Source organism: Mytilus edulis, chromosome 12 (assembly GCF_963676685.1).
Source record: "Mytilus edulis chromosome 12, xbMytEdul2.2, whole genome shotgun sequence".
Classification (NCBI taxonomy): Eukaryota; Metazoa; Mollusca; class Bivalvia; order Mytilida; family Mytilidae; genus Mytilus; species Mytilus edulis.
The window spans coordinates 64,722,079-64,741,411 of NC_092355.1; the positions used below are offsets into that span (position 1 = coordinate 64,722,079).

General features: G+C 30.8%; 1 protein-coding gene across 1 annotated transcript in view; it reads right to left on the bottom strand.

Moving 5' to 3' along the window:
- LOC139497771 (uncharacterized) overlaps positions 1-19,333 on the bottom strand; it is a 293,518-nt gene that overhangs the window by 261,308 nt on the left and 12,877 nt on the right. The window contains exon 2 of the mRNA XM_071286006.1: positions 11,117-11,181. Within this exon, the coding sequence (XP_071142107.1) occupies positions 11,117-11,149 (33 nt within the window). The 5' untranslated portion in view covers positions 11,150-11,181. The remainder of the gene's footprint in view (positions 1-11,116; positions 11,182-19,333) is intronic.

Sequence of the window (19,333 nt, forward strand, 5' to 3'; positions counted from 1 at the left end):
TGTGCGGTTAGAAATCATTTGGTTACGAAAACCCGTACAAAGCATAACGTCAGAGTATCCCCCCTTTTTTATCTCTTCGTATGCATGGTGATTCTTTAAAGATTCATGAACAACTCAAGTATGAAAAAGTAAAAAACAACAACATGATTTTACATCTTTAATGTGTTAATCTGTAGTCAGAAACTATCAAAATGTCGATTATTTCTTTTCCGGCATTTTCACACCGAAAAGGGGAATAATCCATCTGAATCAATTCAGTGTTTAAATGTCGCCGAGTAAGGACTTGAATATCATTCATCTATAAAGATCGCATTGGCACACCCCGTTAACATTTATTGATCTCTTTGAAACTTGGCATATTTATTCTTGAAAAGCTCATGAATACGAAGATTGCTGTTTCTTAATTTTAAAATTATTACAACAATTCTAAAATTGGCAAAATAGTTGACTTTTGTTGTGGCCACGGTTGGATTGTATGTCACTTCTGTTATTTTCTATTATAAAAGGGCACATTTAAAGAATGAAACAGCTGTTACGGGAAAGATAACATATTTGTCAACCAAATACAACTTTATTTTTATTCCTTTGTCAAGTTCTATGGGGTGCGCCAGGCTCTTGAAGTTTGACGTTCAAACGCCATCTTTGAATGGTGCCCGTTTCCATGGCAACCAGGTGGGGGGTTCTGAGACACCAGAAATTAAAACTTTGGATGATATCAGGGATGATTAAAATAAGTTCTGGGTATAAAAGTATCTAGACAAAAATTCTGAATAATTTCAAATTTCATTGATTTTTATATCAATGAATAGCCGATTTACTCTCGAACAGCATTAACCTACCTGCGAAATTAAGTGCTAGATCTGGAATTTATAAAATTATACGTATAAGGTACAGAACATGACTGTGTTGTAAATTTCTCGAAATTCATCTGCAATTCAAGAATCATATTTCTATAAAGGAGTAGGCCCGGTAGGACATCTTTTAGGCCCCAAAATATTGCAGTTTTACAAAATTGTTAAAACGTAAACCCTAAGTTATCTATTGGAAAGTAGAATGCTTCTTCTACATAAATATGGGTTGTTTTCGACAATAAATTCGACATTTATGGGGTACTGGCATCATTAAGTCATGCTTTATTACTGAAATCTTCACAATTTTAGCATTTAGTTAAATTTTAGACGGTTTCCGTCTGAAATGAAAGTGGCCGCATTTGTGTCCATTCTTCATATTGAAATGTAAGTTGTATTTGATGATATTACATAACATATATAAAGGTTGAGGATGAACACGGATGCGGCCACTTTCGTTTTTGACGAAAACCATCTGAAAAGGGACATTTTGTGGCATATTTGACAAATAATTTTATTATAAGAGTCAGTCTGAGGTATGAACACTACTGAATTTTGTTTACGATTCAATATTTTGAATAAGAAAAGGACATGCTTGCACTCTAAATTGATGTAAGCAAAATTTGTTAGTCATAATATTCAAATATTGCTACCTTTTTCATTATACATGTAGAATCAATTCTTACATGAAAATATAACTCATTTACTCTGCAGCTATATAGATTTACATAATAGAATGTTTATATGGTCAGTTTTGGTTGTTGCGTACAAATAATTTTATAAAACGAGTCAGTCTGAGGTATGAAAACTACTGAAATTTGTTTACGATTCAATATATTGAATAAAAAAACGACATGCTGGCACTGTAAATTGATGTGAGTAAAATTTTTAGTCATAATATTCAAATACTGCTATCTTTTCATTATACAATAATCCTTACATGAAAATATAACTCATTTAGTATGTGGCTATATAGATTTACATATTTATTTAATAAAATGCTATTATGTTCAGTTTTGGTTGTTGCAGACAAATAATTATATAATACGAGTCAGTCTGAGGTATGCAAAGCTACTGAATTTTGTTTCTATTCAATATTTTGAATAAAAAGAGGACATGCTGGCACTCTAAATTGATGTGAACAAAAATTTTTAGTCATACTACTGTGGATTCATTAATATTCGTTGGATACCAATTTTCGTGGATTTCGTGGGTACAGGAGAACCACGAATTCAAATGTTCAACGAAATACAAATTTTGTAAAGAAATGAGTGTAGACTTTGCCAAAACCACGAAATAAAATATCCACGAATATGTAAGTTTTCCTCAAACCACGAAAATTGATACCCACGAAAATAAATGAATCCACAGTATTCAAATATTGCTACCTTTTTCATTATACAATCAATCCTTACATGAAAATATAACTCATTTACTATGCTGCTATATAGATTTACATAAAAGAATGCTTATATGGTCAGTTTTGGTTGTTGCGGACAAATAATTTTATTATATGAGTCATTCTGAGGTATGAAAACTACTGAATTTTGTTTACGATTCAATATTTTGAATAAAAAAGGACATGCTGGCACTCTAAATTGATGCGAACAAAATTTTTTAGTCATAATATTCAAATATTGCTACCTATTTTCTTATACAAGCAATCCTTACATGATGATATAGTTTATTTACTATGCGGCTATATAGATTTACATACTAGAATGCTTAATATATGGTCAGTTTTGGTTGTTGCGGACAAATAATTTTATTATATGAGTCAGTCTGAGATATGAAAACTACTGAATTTTGTTTACGATTTAATATTTTGAATACAAAAAGGACATGCTGGCACTTTAAATTGATGCGAACAAAATATTTTAGTCATAATATTCAAATATTGCTACCTATTTTATTATACAATCAATCCTTACATGAAAATATAACTCATTTACTATGCGGCTATATAGATTTACACAATAAAATGCTTATATGGTCAGTTTTGGTTGTTGCGGACAAATAATTTTATTATATGAGTCAGTCTGAGATATGAAAACTATTGAATTTTGTTTACAATTTAATATTTTGAATAAAAAAAGGACATGCTGGCACTCTTAATTGATGCGAACAAAATTGTTTAGTCATAATATTCAAATATTGCTACTTATTTTATAATACAATCAATCCTAACATGAAAATATAACTCATTTACTATGTGGCTCTATAGATTAACATAATAAAATGCTTATATGGTCAGTTTTGGTTGTTGCGGACAAATAATTTTATTATATGAGTCAGTCTGAGGTATGAAAACTACTGAATTTTGTTTACGATTCAATATTTTGAATAGGAAAAGGACATGCTTGCACTCTAAATTGATGTAAGCAAAATTTTTTAGTCATAATATTCAAATATTGCTACCTTTTTCATTATACATGTAGAATCAATCCTTACATGAAAATATAACTCATTTACTCTGCAGCTATATAGATTTACATAATAGAATGTTTATATGGTCAGTTTTGGTTGTTGCGTACACATAATTTTATAAAACGAGTCAGTCTGAGGTATGAAAACTACTGAAATTTGTTTACGATTCAATATATTGAATAAAAAAACGACATGCTGGCACTGTAAATTGATGCGAGTAAATTGATGCGAGTAAAAAATTGTTGTCATAATATTCAAATACTGCTATCTTTTCATTATACAATTAATCCTTACATGAAAATATATCTCATTTATTATGTGGCTATATAGATTTACTTATTTATTTAATAAAATGCTATTATGTTCAGTTTTGGTTGTTGCAGACAAATAATTATATAATACGAGTCAGTCTGAGGTATGCAAAACTACTGAATTTTGTTTCAATTCAATACTTTGAATAAAAAAAGGACATGCTGGCACTCTAAATTGATGTGAACAAAATATTTTAGTCATACTATTCAAATATTGCTACCTTTTTCATTATACAATTAATCCTTACATGAAAATATAACTCATTTACTATGCTGCTATATAGATTTACATAATAGAATGCTTATATGGTCAGTTTTGGTTGTTGCGGACAAATAATTTTATTATATGAGTCAGTCTGAGGTATGAAAACTACTGAATTTTGTTTACGATTCCATATTTTGAATAAAATAGGACATGCTGGCACTCTAAATTGATGCAAACAAAATTTTTTAGTCATAATATTCTAATATTGCTACCTATTTTCTTATACAATCAATCCTTACATGAAGATATAACTCATTTACTATGCGGCTATATAGATTTACATAATAAAATGCTTATATGGTCAGTTTTGGTTGTTGCGGACAAATAATTTTATTATATGAGTCAGTCTGAGATATGAAAACTATTGAATTTTGTTTACAATTCAATATTTTGAATAAAAAAAGGACATGCTGGCACTCTTAATTGATGCGAACAAAATTTTTTTGTCATAATATTCAAATATTGCTACTTATTTTATTTTACAATCAATCCTTACATGAAAATATAACTCATTTACTATGCGGCTCTATAGATTTACATAATAAAATGCTTATATGGTCAGTTTTGGTTGTTGCGGACAAATAATTTTATTATATGAGTCAGTCCGAGGTATGAAAACTACTGAATTTTGTTTACGATTCAATATTTTGAATAAGAAAAGGACATGCTTGCACTCTAAATTGATGTAAGCAAAATTTTTTAGTCATAATATTCAAATATTGCTACCTTTTTCATTATACATGTAGAATCAATTCTTACATGAAAATATAACTCATTTACTCTGCAGCTATATAGATTTACATAATAGAATGTTTATATGGTCAGTTTTGGTTGTTGCGTACAAATAATTTTATAAAAGGAGTCAGTCTGAGGTATGAAAACTACTGAAATTTGTTTACGATTCAATATATTGAATAAAAAAACGACATGCTGGCACTGTAAATTGATGTGAGTAAAATTTTTTTGTCATAATATTCAAATACTGCTATCTTTTCATTATACAATTAATCCTTACATGAAAATATAACTCATTTACTATGTGGCTATATAGATTTACATATTTAGTTAATAAAATGCTATTATGTTCAGTTTTGGTTGTTGCAGACAAATAATTATATAATACGAGTCAGTCTGAGGTATGCAAAGCTACTGAATTTTGTTTACGATTCAATATTTTGAATAAAAAAAGGACATGCTGGCACTCTAAATTGATGTGAACAAAATTTTTTACTCATACTATTAAAATATTGCTACCTTTTTCATTATACAATCAATCCTTACATGAAAATATAACACATTTACTATGCTGCTATATAGATTTACATAATAGAATGCTTATATGGTCAGTTTTGGTTGTTGCGGACAAATGATTTTATTATATGAGTCAGTCTCAGGTATGAAAACTACTGAATTTTGTTTACGATTCAATATTTTGAATAAAAAAGGACATACTGGCATTCTAAATTGATGCGAACAAAATTTTTTAGTCATAATATTCAAATATTGCTACCTATTTTCTTATACAATCAATCCTTACATGAAGATATAACTCATTTACTATGCGGCTATATAGATTTACATAATAAAATGCTTATATGGTCAGTTTTGGTTGTTGCGGACAAATAATTTTATTATATGAGTCAGTCTGAGATATGAAAACTATTGAATTTTGTTTACAATTCAATATTTTGAATAAAAAAAAAGGACATGCTGGCACTCTTAATTGATGCGAACAAAATGTTTTTGTCATAATATTCAAATATTGCTACTTATTTTATTTTACAATCAATCCTTACATGAAAATATAACTCATTTACTATGCGGCTCTATAGATTTACATAACAAAATGCTTATATGGTCAGTTTTGGTTGTTGCGGACAAATAATTTTATTATATGAGTCAGTCTGAGGTATGAAAACTACTGAATTTTGTTTACGATTCAATATTTTGAATAAGAAAAGTACATGCTTGCACTCTAAATTGATGTAAGCAAAATTTTTTAGTCATAATATTCAAATATTGCTACCTTTTTCATTATACATGTAGAATCAATTCTTACGTGAAAATATAACTCATTTACTCTGCAGCTATATAGATTTACATAATAGAATGTTTATATGGTCAGTTTTGGTTGTTGCGTACAAATAATTTTATAAAACGAGTCAGTCTGAGGTATGAAAACTACTGAAATTTGTTTACGATTCAATATATTGAATAAAAAAACGACATGCTGGCACTGTAAATTGATGTGAGTAAAATTTTTTTGTCATAATATTCAAATACTGCTATCTTTTCATTATACAATTAATCCTTACATGAAAATATAACTCATTTACTATGTGGCTATATAGATTTACATATTTATTTAATAAAATGCTATTATGTTCAGTTTTGGTTGTTGCAGACAAATAATTATATAATACGAGTCAGTCTGGGGTATGCAAAGCTACTGAATTTTGTTTACGATTCAATATTTTGAATAAAAAAAGGACATGCTGGCACTCTAAATTGATGTGAACAAAATTTTTTACTCATACTATTAAAATATTGCTACCTTTTTCATTATACAATCAATCCTTACATGAAGATATAACTCATTTACTATGCGGCTATATAGATTTACATAATAAAATGCTTATATGGTCAGTTTTGGTTGTTGCGGACAAATAATTTTATTATAAGAGTCAGTCTGAGGTATGAAAACCACTGAATTTTGTTTACGATTCAATATTTTGAATAAAAAAAGGACAGGCTGGCACTCTAAATTGATGCGAACAAATTTTTTTAGTCATAATATTCAAATATTGCTACCTATTTTATTATACAATCAACCCTTACATGAAAATATAACTCATTTACTATGCAGCTATATAGATTTACATACTAGAATGCTTATATGGTCAGTTTTGGTTGTTGCGGACAAATAATTTTATTATATGAGTCAGTCTGAGATATGAAAACTATTGAATTTTGTTTACGATTCAATATTTTGAATACAAAAAGGACATGCTGGCACTCTCAATTGATGCGAACAAAATTTTTTAGTCATACTATTCAAATATTAGTACCTTTCTTATTATACAATCAATCCTTACATGAAAATATAACTCATTTACTATGCAGCTATATAGATTTACATAATAAAATGCTTATATGGTCAGTTTTGAGTGTTGCGCACAAATAATTTTATAATACGAGTCAGTCTGAGGTATGAAAACTACTGAAATTTGTTTACGATTCAATATATTGAATAAAAAAAAGACATGCTAACACTCTAAATGGATGCGAGTAAAAATTTTTAGTCATTATATTCAAATACTGCTATCTTTTTCAATATACAATCAATTCTTACATGAAAATATAACCCATTTACTATGCGGCTATATAGATTTACATCATGAAATGCTTATATGGTCAGTTTTGAGTGTTGCGGATAAATAATTTTATTATATGAGTCAGTCTAAGGTAAGAAAACTATTGAATTTTGTTTGCGATTCAATATTTTGAATAAAAAAGGACATGCTGTCACTCTAAATTGATGCAAACAACATTTTTATATCATAATATTCAAATATTGCTTCCTTTTTTATGATACAATCAATCTTTATATCAAAATATAACTCATTTACTATGCGGGCTATATAGATTTACATAATAAATTGCTTATATGGTCAGTTTTGGTTGTTGCGAACAAATAATTATATATTACGAGTTAGTCTGATGTATGAAAACTACTGAATTTTGTTTACTATTCAATATTTTAAATAAAAAGAGGTCATGGCCGTCAGGCTGGTACAAAAATTGCTGTCAATTGTATTATTTGGTCAATTATGGCATAAAAATATAACTGAATTACTTCTATATAGAATAAGATAACTTGTTAAGAGGTAAATATTGTCAGTTTTGGTTAATGATATCAAATAATTTTGTTTTACGAGTCAGTCTGTCTAAGATGAGAAAACTGTTTGATTTTGGTGATGATTAAATTACATGTATTTGAATAAACATACTTAAACTATTATTTGCGAAGAAATTTACTATAATTATTGTTCAATTAAATACAAATGTGTGACATTTTTAAATAACTTTAATCGTCAAGATGTCAAGCAGAAATGACCAGTTGGTCAATTAATTTTGATGTTCCTTATCATTTCATATTTTAGGTCAGTGTATCCAGGTTACGATGACAATCTGCGTTAACGGGCGTTTACTACAAACAGTAAACGCGCGTTTACTTATTACGAAAATAGAAGACGCGCATTTTTCCACGTTAACGAGGAGGTAAACGGGAAAGTAAACGCCCGTTTACTCTTTACACAATTAGAAGACGCGCCGTTTTTGCGTTAACGCGGAGGTAAACGCGAAAGTAAACGCCCGTTAACTTTTAATGTCTACTGCAATTTCGGAGTTAACGCACAGTTAACGCGGCGTTTACATGAAGTGCACGCGAGTAAACGCCGCGTTAACTTTTTCGGCCCGTCTACATGTAATGCTTGGTCTGCACCCAACTGTAATTCATATTTGAGCTTGAATTGGAGCGTTATTAAAGACTCGATCAGTTAAAATCTTTCACATACACTAATTGAATCAAATGAAATAGACACTTAAGTGTTTAAAAAGTGTCCAAAATATTTCGTCAGATGAACCTTAGATTTGAGGCCAAAATCAGCGCTTATCGGACCTACTCCTTTTTATTGTTAAACCTAATTTCATGTTGGTTTGTGCAACTAAAGATAAATGACGAAAACTACATAATAGATTATCAAAAAACTTTTTTTATTAATGATATTACTCGATTTATTTCACTTGACTGGGCGGAGTTTAACCGGTTCGTTCATAATAAACCAGACCATCTATATATAGGTGTTTTAGGATAAACTCATCTATGAAGTGTCCAGTCATTCATTTGTAAATTTCTTTGATGACACTGATAGGTGATTAGAAATCAGTAACAATTAAAACGGTAATCATCATAAGCACACACATCTGCAAGCAGACTGTCCTTATGCAAATTAAAACGTAAGCTCCGCCCGATCAGTTGAAATAACATTGGTAATGTATTGTCCACAAATAAATTTATATGGGACAGTTCAATTGACTCATTCAGTAAGATACCATTCAATGTTGAACGATGTTCATCAATACCACGAGTGGTTGACAAGTAAACCATGTAACTGAAGTGACAGTTCTAACTCGTCATTTGACAATATTTTGTTGGTCTTAAATCTATGAGATATGTATGGTTTGTACATCTTTCATTCAGTAGACGATAAGACCAAGTGAAATGCATCGAACGTTATTGATATATAAGTATAATTGAAAAAATACAGGTCAATGTCTGTCACTTTTGAATAAAAATTATGTACACAAATTAAGTCTGAAGTGGTTGGTGCTGGTTTATTTACATATTTCACATCACTGTTGAGCAAGATTATAAGGTTGCATAATAATCAAATATTGTCCACAAAGAGAGATATCAGTACATTAAGACATTTTTTTCACATGAGACCAAACAGCAAGTTTGAGATCGTTACGGTTTATTAACTCACAATTGTTTTTGTCTTTAAACACAAATTACAGGTATCAAATACTTGAGGTCCGTGAAGACTAAACAGTCAAACTACTTGTTTATTATCTGTGAAATAATGGGACGTTTCCTTTGAACTATGTACAAGTGAATCTTTGTCTTCATCAATATTATGTAATCTAATAAACAGTAGAACACATCCGCGAAATCGCGGACATTTAAAGCTTGGTTGAAAGTATGTAAACTGTTGCAGGGAGAATTTTTGTAAAAGATTTCATGTTTGGAGAATTTCAGAAGAGGTAACAAATTGCATAGGTACTTGGAAATAGTTGATTCCCTGTCCCTTGCTTCCAAAGTCCGTTATTTTTTTTTTTCTGTTAAATTCCATTATTTTCGGGTTTCTGTAAACTATGAACATACATATACTATAATTAAAGTGTATTTGCTATCAACTATCCAATTCAAGTTTTTTCTCCAAGGCAATCACTGCTATATTATATAGAGAGTCTATATCAACGCGACTGATGATAACTATTGTCCTGTCCCCGAGTACTCTTATGAAATGTATGTGCAAGTTTAAATCCGTAAGTCCTGTTTGACTTAAAAGCGAAATCGCGGACATTTTAGGCTTGGTTGAAAGTATGTTAACTATTTTAGGATGAATTTTTGTAAAAGATTTTATGTCTGGAGAATTTAAGAAATGATAACAAAAATCATATAGGTATATGAAGACAGGACGATATTTTTAAGCCCTCTCTCCTTTTTTCAAAATCCGTTATTATTTTGTTTTTCTTATATTCCATTATTTTCGCATTTCTGTAAAAGTGTATTTAACTTTCTATTGAGTGTTAATTCTAAGTTTCTTTTCCGTGGTGATCACTGCTATATTATATAGACAGTCTCTATTTATTATAGTAGTATATTAATCATAGTATACATGCAGATAAATTGTCCTGTCCCCGTCCGAGTACTTATAAAAATTATGTGCAAGTTAAAACATAAGTATAATAGTAGTGGTTCTTACGAACCACGGTATGGACAACGCCCTGATTGGCTTATTTACTTTTCATTTTTGTTATCTATCATACAATTGGTTCTCAATGTTAAAACCGGAAGTCATATCTGTCTTAAAGTCGGTTTGAATACGGAATCAATATCCGGACGCCTTTATTTGCGTTTTTCTCTCAAAATAACCCAAACTGAATAGTCATATGAATGGACGACAAATGCGACTATGCATGGTACCTATAGGACACAGAGGCATGGTGAATAATTTATTGTTGGAGTAAGAGAAGCGACACAAAAAATGAGGTCTTCTCGTTTAATAGTATAAATGTACATATAGTATTACCACTAGTTACTCATCTTTGTGGATAATTATTCAGAAACTTTCGGACACATAGAAAAAATGTTCTTCACGGTCAAATGATGTAATACTGATCTTTCCTAATTCTAACACCAAATGTTGAGTTACGGAAATGGATTGGCATAAAAAAAGTATACAGACCGAGAGCCTATATACCTGCTCAGAATAGAGCACGACGTTTTTGTTTTCTTTTATACGTTGTATAAAAGTGTTTGTCCGGAAGTTTAGAGAAGACCATATGTCTATACTCCGGTCAACCTTAATCGGTTGTTATAATTATATCTGAAGGCCCAAAGCTCAGATGACGCAAATGATAAAGAAAATAAAAAAAATCTATTATTAGAAGATTTAAATGATTTAAATGATACATACCTGAAGGACAGTCAGTAGGATGAATATGTCCATGATTTCTGTTCTTCATTACTAATTTAGGTCATCTAAAAAGGATAAAAATTCCAAGAACTCAGACACTACGTCATAAACTGTATATTGCATTGCGTAATAACCCAACCTATGTCTTTATGATATTGTATATCCCTGAGCTACCGTTGTTCAATATCAAGATGTTTATGCCTAGAACATTTATCTTTTAGTTCTCGTAATGAAAGAAGACAGATGTCTTTAATTCTAAACAAATACGTCCACGTGTGTTAATGATGAGAAGATCAGCAAGTATTCTAATGAAAGTCCCGTGTCATATTAAGTTGAACAACCTTACGGAGATAATTAGACATTAATAACATACGTAAAATAGAGTTGAACAAATTATTAGGCATGACATACAAAGGCCACACAAATATTAAAGCCTTTGAATTATGTTTAAAATATCATTAGGTCAATCCTTTAATTTGTAAACAATGTAGCAAAAGGAACGCATGGAAGATAAATCGTATAATCACAAACATCAAGGCAAATACTTTGTACCATCTTTAACATTTTGTAGTATTCCTATTGGGTTAACATGGCCTGTAGAATAGTTATCTTCAATAACCCTAAACAACGACTGAAGTTGTAATATTTGTTCCAGTGAATTAATATACTATGAAAGAACTTCTATTACAACACAACTGGCTAAAAAAAACTAAAAAAAAACTACATACAAATACATCTTACAAAGACGCGAACAGAACATATTTTGTAGTTAGTATATTTGACGAACACGCCAACAAAAAAGTGTCTAGTTTATTGAACAGTTTAGAAAGACGCCAACTTAAAACTGTTTGTAGACGATAGTACATATAGTATATAATTCACACTTTTTCGATAAAGTACAAATTAAGTAAAATAGATATATATATGGGTAAACATGAAACTAACTATGTAACGACCTCCGTTCGTGAGAATAGCACCTCTAGACCAATCTGCACTGGGAACGCATAAAGCAAACACCCCGATAGCTTGAACATACAACAGATATCAATCACTACATGGTGCTGATTTTAATGGGTAGATACAATAGAGATAGGAAGATGTGGTGTGAGTGCCAATGAGACAACTCTCCATACAAATAACAATTTAAAAAGTAAACCATTATAGGTTAAAGTACGGCCTTCAACACGGACCCTTGCCTCACACCGAACAACAAGCTATAAAGGGCCCCAAAATTACTAGTGTAAAACCATTCAAACGGGAAAACCAACGGTCTAATCTATATAAACAAAACGAGAAACGAGAAACACGTATATATTACATAAACAAACGACAACTACTGTACATCAGATTCCTGACTTAGGACAGGTGCAAACATTTGCAGCGGGATTAAACGTTTTAATGGATCCAAACCTTCTCCCTTTTCCTGAAACAATAGCATAACATCACAACAAAGAAAAACATACGATCAAATATCAATTGGCAGACTTAACTCAATCAAAAAACGTATGATTAAACAATGAACGAATAAATTTGATCTGCGATATCTGAATACAAATGCACAGTTAATTAAATATTAGAGACAAACATTCATGACCAAAAAGCTAACAAACAAATTCAAACACAGGACATGACTGAGAAATATTTAACCAATCAATGTTCACTTTAGAAAAAAAAAACGTTTTTTTTATAATCTTGAAGTTTATACAAATGTTGTAAGAATAAGTGACAAATTGAAGATATTACAAATAATGAAAGCTGGTGTACAGATAAGATCCATATAAATTAAAAATAACAAAAAAGCATTATAAACAGTATCAACAGGTCGAATTAACAAGAAAATACGATTTGAGAGTACTCGCAGTTACTGACAGCTAGTTAAAAGCCAAAACCAATAAATAATAAAAAATCATGCATCAGAGACTAAAATCGACTAAAACACATCACAGGGATTTAGTATTTTAACGTCATTAATAGTCAAAGAAGACATGACTTGTGCAATGCCAAAAAGAAATGTGTCGACAGGTAGTAGTATAGTGAAGAGCGACTTCTATAGAAATACAAGTTAACGTGTCTGTGTCTCTATACATCTCGCCTCAAAAGATAATGAAATTTAGTTATGTTTTAATTTGCTGATGACAATATCAATATTAGTGCCAATGTGAACTATATTCAGAGATCTTATTACAATATTGGTACGATAACCCTTATTTATAAGTTTGTTTAAAGGTTCGATGAGTTTACAAGGATCACATAGTGATTTCCTCGCTTTAAGTACACATCGCCGTCTAAAAAAGGAAAATTAACAATAGGAAATGAAAAATCGTCTCTTTTGTCGTAAATTTTAGTATGAAGTTTCCCATTTGAAATTGAAATGTTTAAATCTAGAAAAGGACAACTGCTGCTGTTTATGTTAGATTTAGTTAAAGTAAGTTCTTTTGGGTAAATTTCGGAAGTAAATTAAGAGAACTCCGGATTATTCAACGAAAAAATATCATCCAGATAACGGTAGGTATTTTTGAAAGTATCAACCAAATGTAACAATGATGGGTCTTTACTGAGTTTGGTCATAAACTGAGATTCATAGCAATATAGAAATAAATCTGCTATTAAAGGGGCACAGTTGGTGCCCATAGGAATACCTACTACCTGACGATACACTTTATCGCCGAAACGTACATACATGTTATCAAGCAGAAAGTTTAAAGCTTCAATCATATCCTCACATTTCCAGTAAGTGTATCTAGCTATGAATCTCAGTTTATGACCAAACTCGGTAAAGACCCATCATTGTTATATTTGGTTGATACTTTCAAAAATACCTACCGTTATCTGGATGATATTTTTTCGTTGAAATTTTATCACACTCCAGAAAAATAGCATATAATTTACTTATAGGTATCTGACCCAGTTTGCATAATACTTGATGTCTGCCATTATTCTTTATTATAGATAACAGATCAGCAAGTGTATAATTTATACGATGTTTAATACGTTGATTACGGTTCTTGCGTTTACCATGAGACCTATTATTTCTAAGTCGTTTATCAACAATATTAATGACATCGATATGAGTTTTAGATATGTTCCCCTGCCCTAATATTTTATCATTTAGACCGAGAGGATAAGCTGCTTGAAGTCTTTTTATCCAAAACAATTTTTTTTTATATATTGCATGCTAAAACATTTAATCGACAACTTAGTTTAATACTGTTTGATAAACTGATATTTAACAAAATATTCCAATGTGAATACCTATATGAGACAAAAGTAATGCAACACTTTCTCAAATACAAAACGAAAAATGTACTCCTTCTCATATACAGAAAATGTATTGCAACGAACTTTAATTTTCTTTTCAGATACAGAAATGATGTTTTGACAATAAGTGACCAACATGTCGGTGATTGATTGCATCTCAAATGTTCAAGTGAACTAGACATAAAGGATACAACTGAAACTATGTCTGCTTCAAAATCTTTATTATTTTCGACTACATAGTATGATCCTCACAAAAAAAGACTGCTCCAAAAGTGTTATGAGGAGAGAATCTTGAAACACTACAAACGTTTAACGGTCACAATCACAAATTGGTTGAACGATATATAATGGTGCATCAAATCTCTAGCGACATGCGTTTGCAGTCTTACTGTTTTTAGAATAGTCGTCTCATATGTAATTTAAAGATTGTGTCTGATATGATTATTCTAGATACCCATGAGGATCGTTTGTTTGAAGTTCTATTGACAATGGTGCACTGTTTTCGGAAGAAAAAAAGTTCACTTGGACGATGACGAATTAAAAATCTAAAAGGATCAGGCAAATAATTTTGTAAACTGTTCCCACCCATTTGTTATCAAGTTAAATATTCAATAAACAAATAATTAGGATATCAAGTAAAATAGGTTATTCAATTGTACTCTTTATTTAGAAAAATTCATTGCAAATAGTACTTTTGGCCACACCAATTTGATAAATATTTCTTCTGACATTTGCTCTAAAAAAATTGGGGCGAGCGAGCGAAATTTTTTTTGTTTCTAAAACATTTTTGAAAATGAGTTTTTGAAAGGCGAGTGGTCTGCAAGAGGAGCGAGCAATATCTTTTTTTTTTAAAGTGTCACATGCTAGGTTTATCAAACATAATAAGAAGTAAAAGCACTGATGTTTTGATGCATAAAATCTGTTATTCCATTTGAATACATTATTCGGACTCTAACCAAATAACTGTAGACTCTTTCATTTTGCAGCAGCAAATATTTGAAGAAAACCTCTTAAATGTGACTTAGAAATGGCAATACCAATGATCCACAAATGTAAAGAGCATGCAAAACACACGACACTTATCAAATTGATACTTTTAGTTTGTAACATTTTGGTGAACAGCCTTGGCAATGTTTAAGGTTTAATTAAATTCCACCAAGGGCTGTTCCAAAAATAAATGTATGGGGGAGGGAAGGAAAGCACTTTTAATTGACCCCACGACCCCACCATGCATACATTTTAAATTGGATATTTCATTTAAATGTTCAAGCAATCTTTCTTAATACCCACCACCCTTCAAATTTTAATACAGGTGCCTTCCTCCCCCATACAATTAATTCTGAAAAGGCCCTAAACAAAACATGGGATTTTCTAATCAAAATTAGCTAATAAATGCATGTACTGTTAATTGTAAGATGCACTCTGGGAATAAATACATTTTTAATATCGCATAGATTTTATTTTGATAGTCATGATAGTAGGATTTTGACATATTTTGGATCCTCAATGCTCTTCAATTTTGTACTTGTTTGGCTTACAATGATATTTCGATTTGAGCGTCACTGATGAGTCTTATGTAAAAGAAACGCACGTCAAGCGTACTACATTATATAATCCTGGTACTTTTGATAACTATTCACAGTAAATTGCAGTCTTTTATGAATGTGGTCTATATACCACAAAGCATTTTTAAGTTTGTTCTGCACAAAATGTCCCTGATTCTAAAGTATCTGAAGACCATCCACACTCTATAGTACTAGCCAGGTCAATAAGGTCAAACAACAGTTTCTCTGGGCCTATCAATTTCTCCTTGCCCTGTTCTGACACATGATTTTGGTTTAGGTTTTTTAGGCAGTTCTGTTCTTTTTTTTATTAACACTGCAAACATATTTTTTAGGGGGACCTGTTGGTAATTTATTTAAATTATTGTTTGGATCGGAGGATGTTCCATCTTTTCTAAAATTAACAAATTACTACGTGATAGTTTAACTCTCCCAACACAGAAATATCCATGTCAGTGCCAACAGCATGACATTGATAGGTGTAAGTCAGAAATTACTTTGACGTCCAAAGGTTGATTTGCCAGACAAGCTAGAGCTGGGGCTTGTCTGGCAAAACAGCCGTTGCACGTCAGAGTAATCTCGGTCTATGATAGGTGATGCCGAATCTGTTGGCGAATTTGTATGTGTTTGAAATCATCAAACGAAATATTGACAAACATTTACCCTTTTGGCTTCATAAAAAATATCTTCCAATGTAAATGATGACGAACAACGGATATCCGTTTGTTTAATGATTGATTGTCCTTCGCAATGAGCCGAAACCACTACAACTTATGGCTTGACATTTTGATTTTTATATTTCCTTTCACTTTTTTTTTAATTCATCACACGTGCGTTTGAACCCAAATTTGATTATATGCAAAAAGAAAGCGTCCGTAAGAAAAAAAAAAATAAGACTAATTTTGGAGCGGCATGCGGACCCAAAAAATGCGGAATCGGTAGTTTCTTTATTTTTGTTGAAAACTTGATTTCTCAAAAACAGGAGCTAGAAAATCCAAAGAACTATAAATCAAATTGGTGTGGCCTTATTCCTATCTAATATGAATATAAAAGTACAAATATATTTAAATGGACTGACTTAAATAATTTTAAAACAAATCTATGTATATTACTTAACAGGAGTACGCTGTCTGAATTTGTTATATAAAGAATCAATTTGAGACACATTGTTCCTCCTCAATAAACTATATCACATTATTTTATTAATAGCCATTAACATGGAACGCCACAGCTGCCTTATGATAACAATAACCATATCATTAAGGGAAGAGATATATCATGAAGAAAATGTTCTATACTATAACGGCATTTGACTATAATACTCTGTCAATTTGCTATATCACTAAGATACATTTATATACTATAACAGCATTTGACTATAATACTCTGTCAATTTGCTATATCAATAAGGTAAATTTATATACTATAACGGCATTTAACTGTAATACTCTGTCAATTTACTATATCACTTAGGTAAATTTATATACTATAACGGCATTTGACTATAATACTCTTTCAATTTGCTATATCACTAAGATAAATTTATATACTATAACGGCATTTGACTATAATACTCTTTCAATTTGCTACATCACTAAGATAAATTTATATACTATAATGGCATTTGACTATACTACTCTGTCTATTTGCTATATCACTAAGATAAATTTATATACTATAAAGACACTTTAATACAACATGGAGTTAGCTTTCCATATTATTCTGTCATTTCACTTTGTTACGAAGATAATATTTCATACTATGAAGACATCTTTATATAACATGGAGCTACATTTTCATATTGATTTGTCATTTTAATAAACTATTATGTGATATTGCTACGTCATAAAGATACATTTTACACTATCAATACATTTCAATTTAACATTAAGCAACGTTTTCATACTACTTTGTCACCTCAGTATATTTTAACAATACATTTGTATACTATACAATCACCTCGATATAACATGGAACAATGTTGTCATATTATTATGTCGATTTTAATTATCAAAAAAAGATAGTGAAGGAAATCGTTTTGCGGACCTTGTTGAATCGCTTTCAAGATGAAGGAATTAATCGACTCTAATGCTGCATTTGCCATAGTTTGATCCAGGGGGACTGGAAAGGGGGGGGGGGGCTATTTTGTTGAAAAAAAATTGGTTGTTTATATAGGGAATCACTGAATCATGACTGGAGTGGCCCCTCCTTAGCTCAAATGGCCCCCTTACAAAAAGTTGTGAATCCGCCACTGTTTGTCCACAGAGATTCGGAGTTGAAAAGACTTAGGGCGACACGAAAGACAACGCATATAGGTTGGTACCTCAATAAAATGAACAAACAAAAACTAAATAACATACAAGCTTAAAACAAAAAGATGCAGGCTTATATTCTTTTCGTTAAATTTTAACTATCATTTGAGCAACCTGTTTTTTTTAGATAGTTTACTTTTTTAGCTAGTTTAGCATTTGTTTGCAAATCATGTTGAAAGGTACGGTGAAAAATGTGTAATCCGTATTTTCCATATGGGGAATGTGTCAGAGACAACAACCCGACTATAGAGCAGACAACAGCCGAAAGCAACTAATGGGTCTTCAATGCAGCGAGAAACTACCGCACCCGGAGGCATTTATGTTTTGATTTTTTTAATTTATATTCGAAGTTGTTTCAAAAAACAAGTGTTCAGGTGTTAATCTTTGATTTACGTACCCAAACCGAACGATGATCCCCCACCAACATCAGACAGGAACGATATTATCGGGAACCTGTAAAGGTTGAAACGAAATAAAAACGATCGAAAGAAACCGAAATAAACGAAACAAAATAAAAATTAATCAAATATATAATATTAAATATCGATGAGAAATATATATATATATACTATATCCCGTTGAATTTTAAGTTTTAGACTGGATTGTTAATTGAAAAAAATGAATGAAAATGATGAGCTAGTGTTTAAGGTCCAGTAACAGATATTACATTCATATCGGAACAGGAGTAAGTTATGGTGGTTTGAATATGAGCATGTTTCATACAAGGCATACATGCTTAGTTGGATTTTATACGTTTCAAGCGAACAGAAAACAGTCTGCAAAGACGACATTTCATCCTTCCAGGACGCATTTTTCCTACACATATCAGACATGCTCTCCCTGCTTAACTGCACTGACACGTATATAATAAGTAACAATTCAAGTTGATTATTAATTATTTTTTTCTGGTGACAGCACAAATCCATTAACATTAGAGAAAGTGTAACAGCGACTGGAACAACAGACGAGGTAGGCAAAAATAATAGAAATATATAAGATTAAAAAATAAAAGTCATTTCTTGTTCAATAAAAAGCCAATTTTTTTTTCATAGTCAAAAATCTGGGTGTTCATGGCTGTCCTCAAG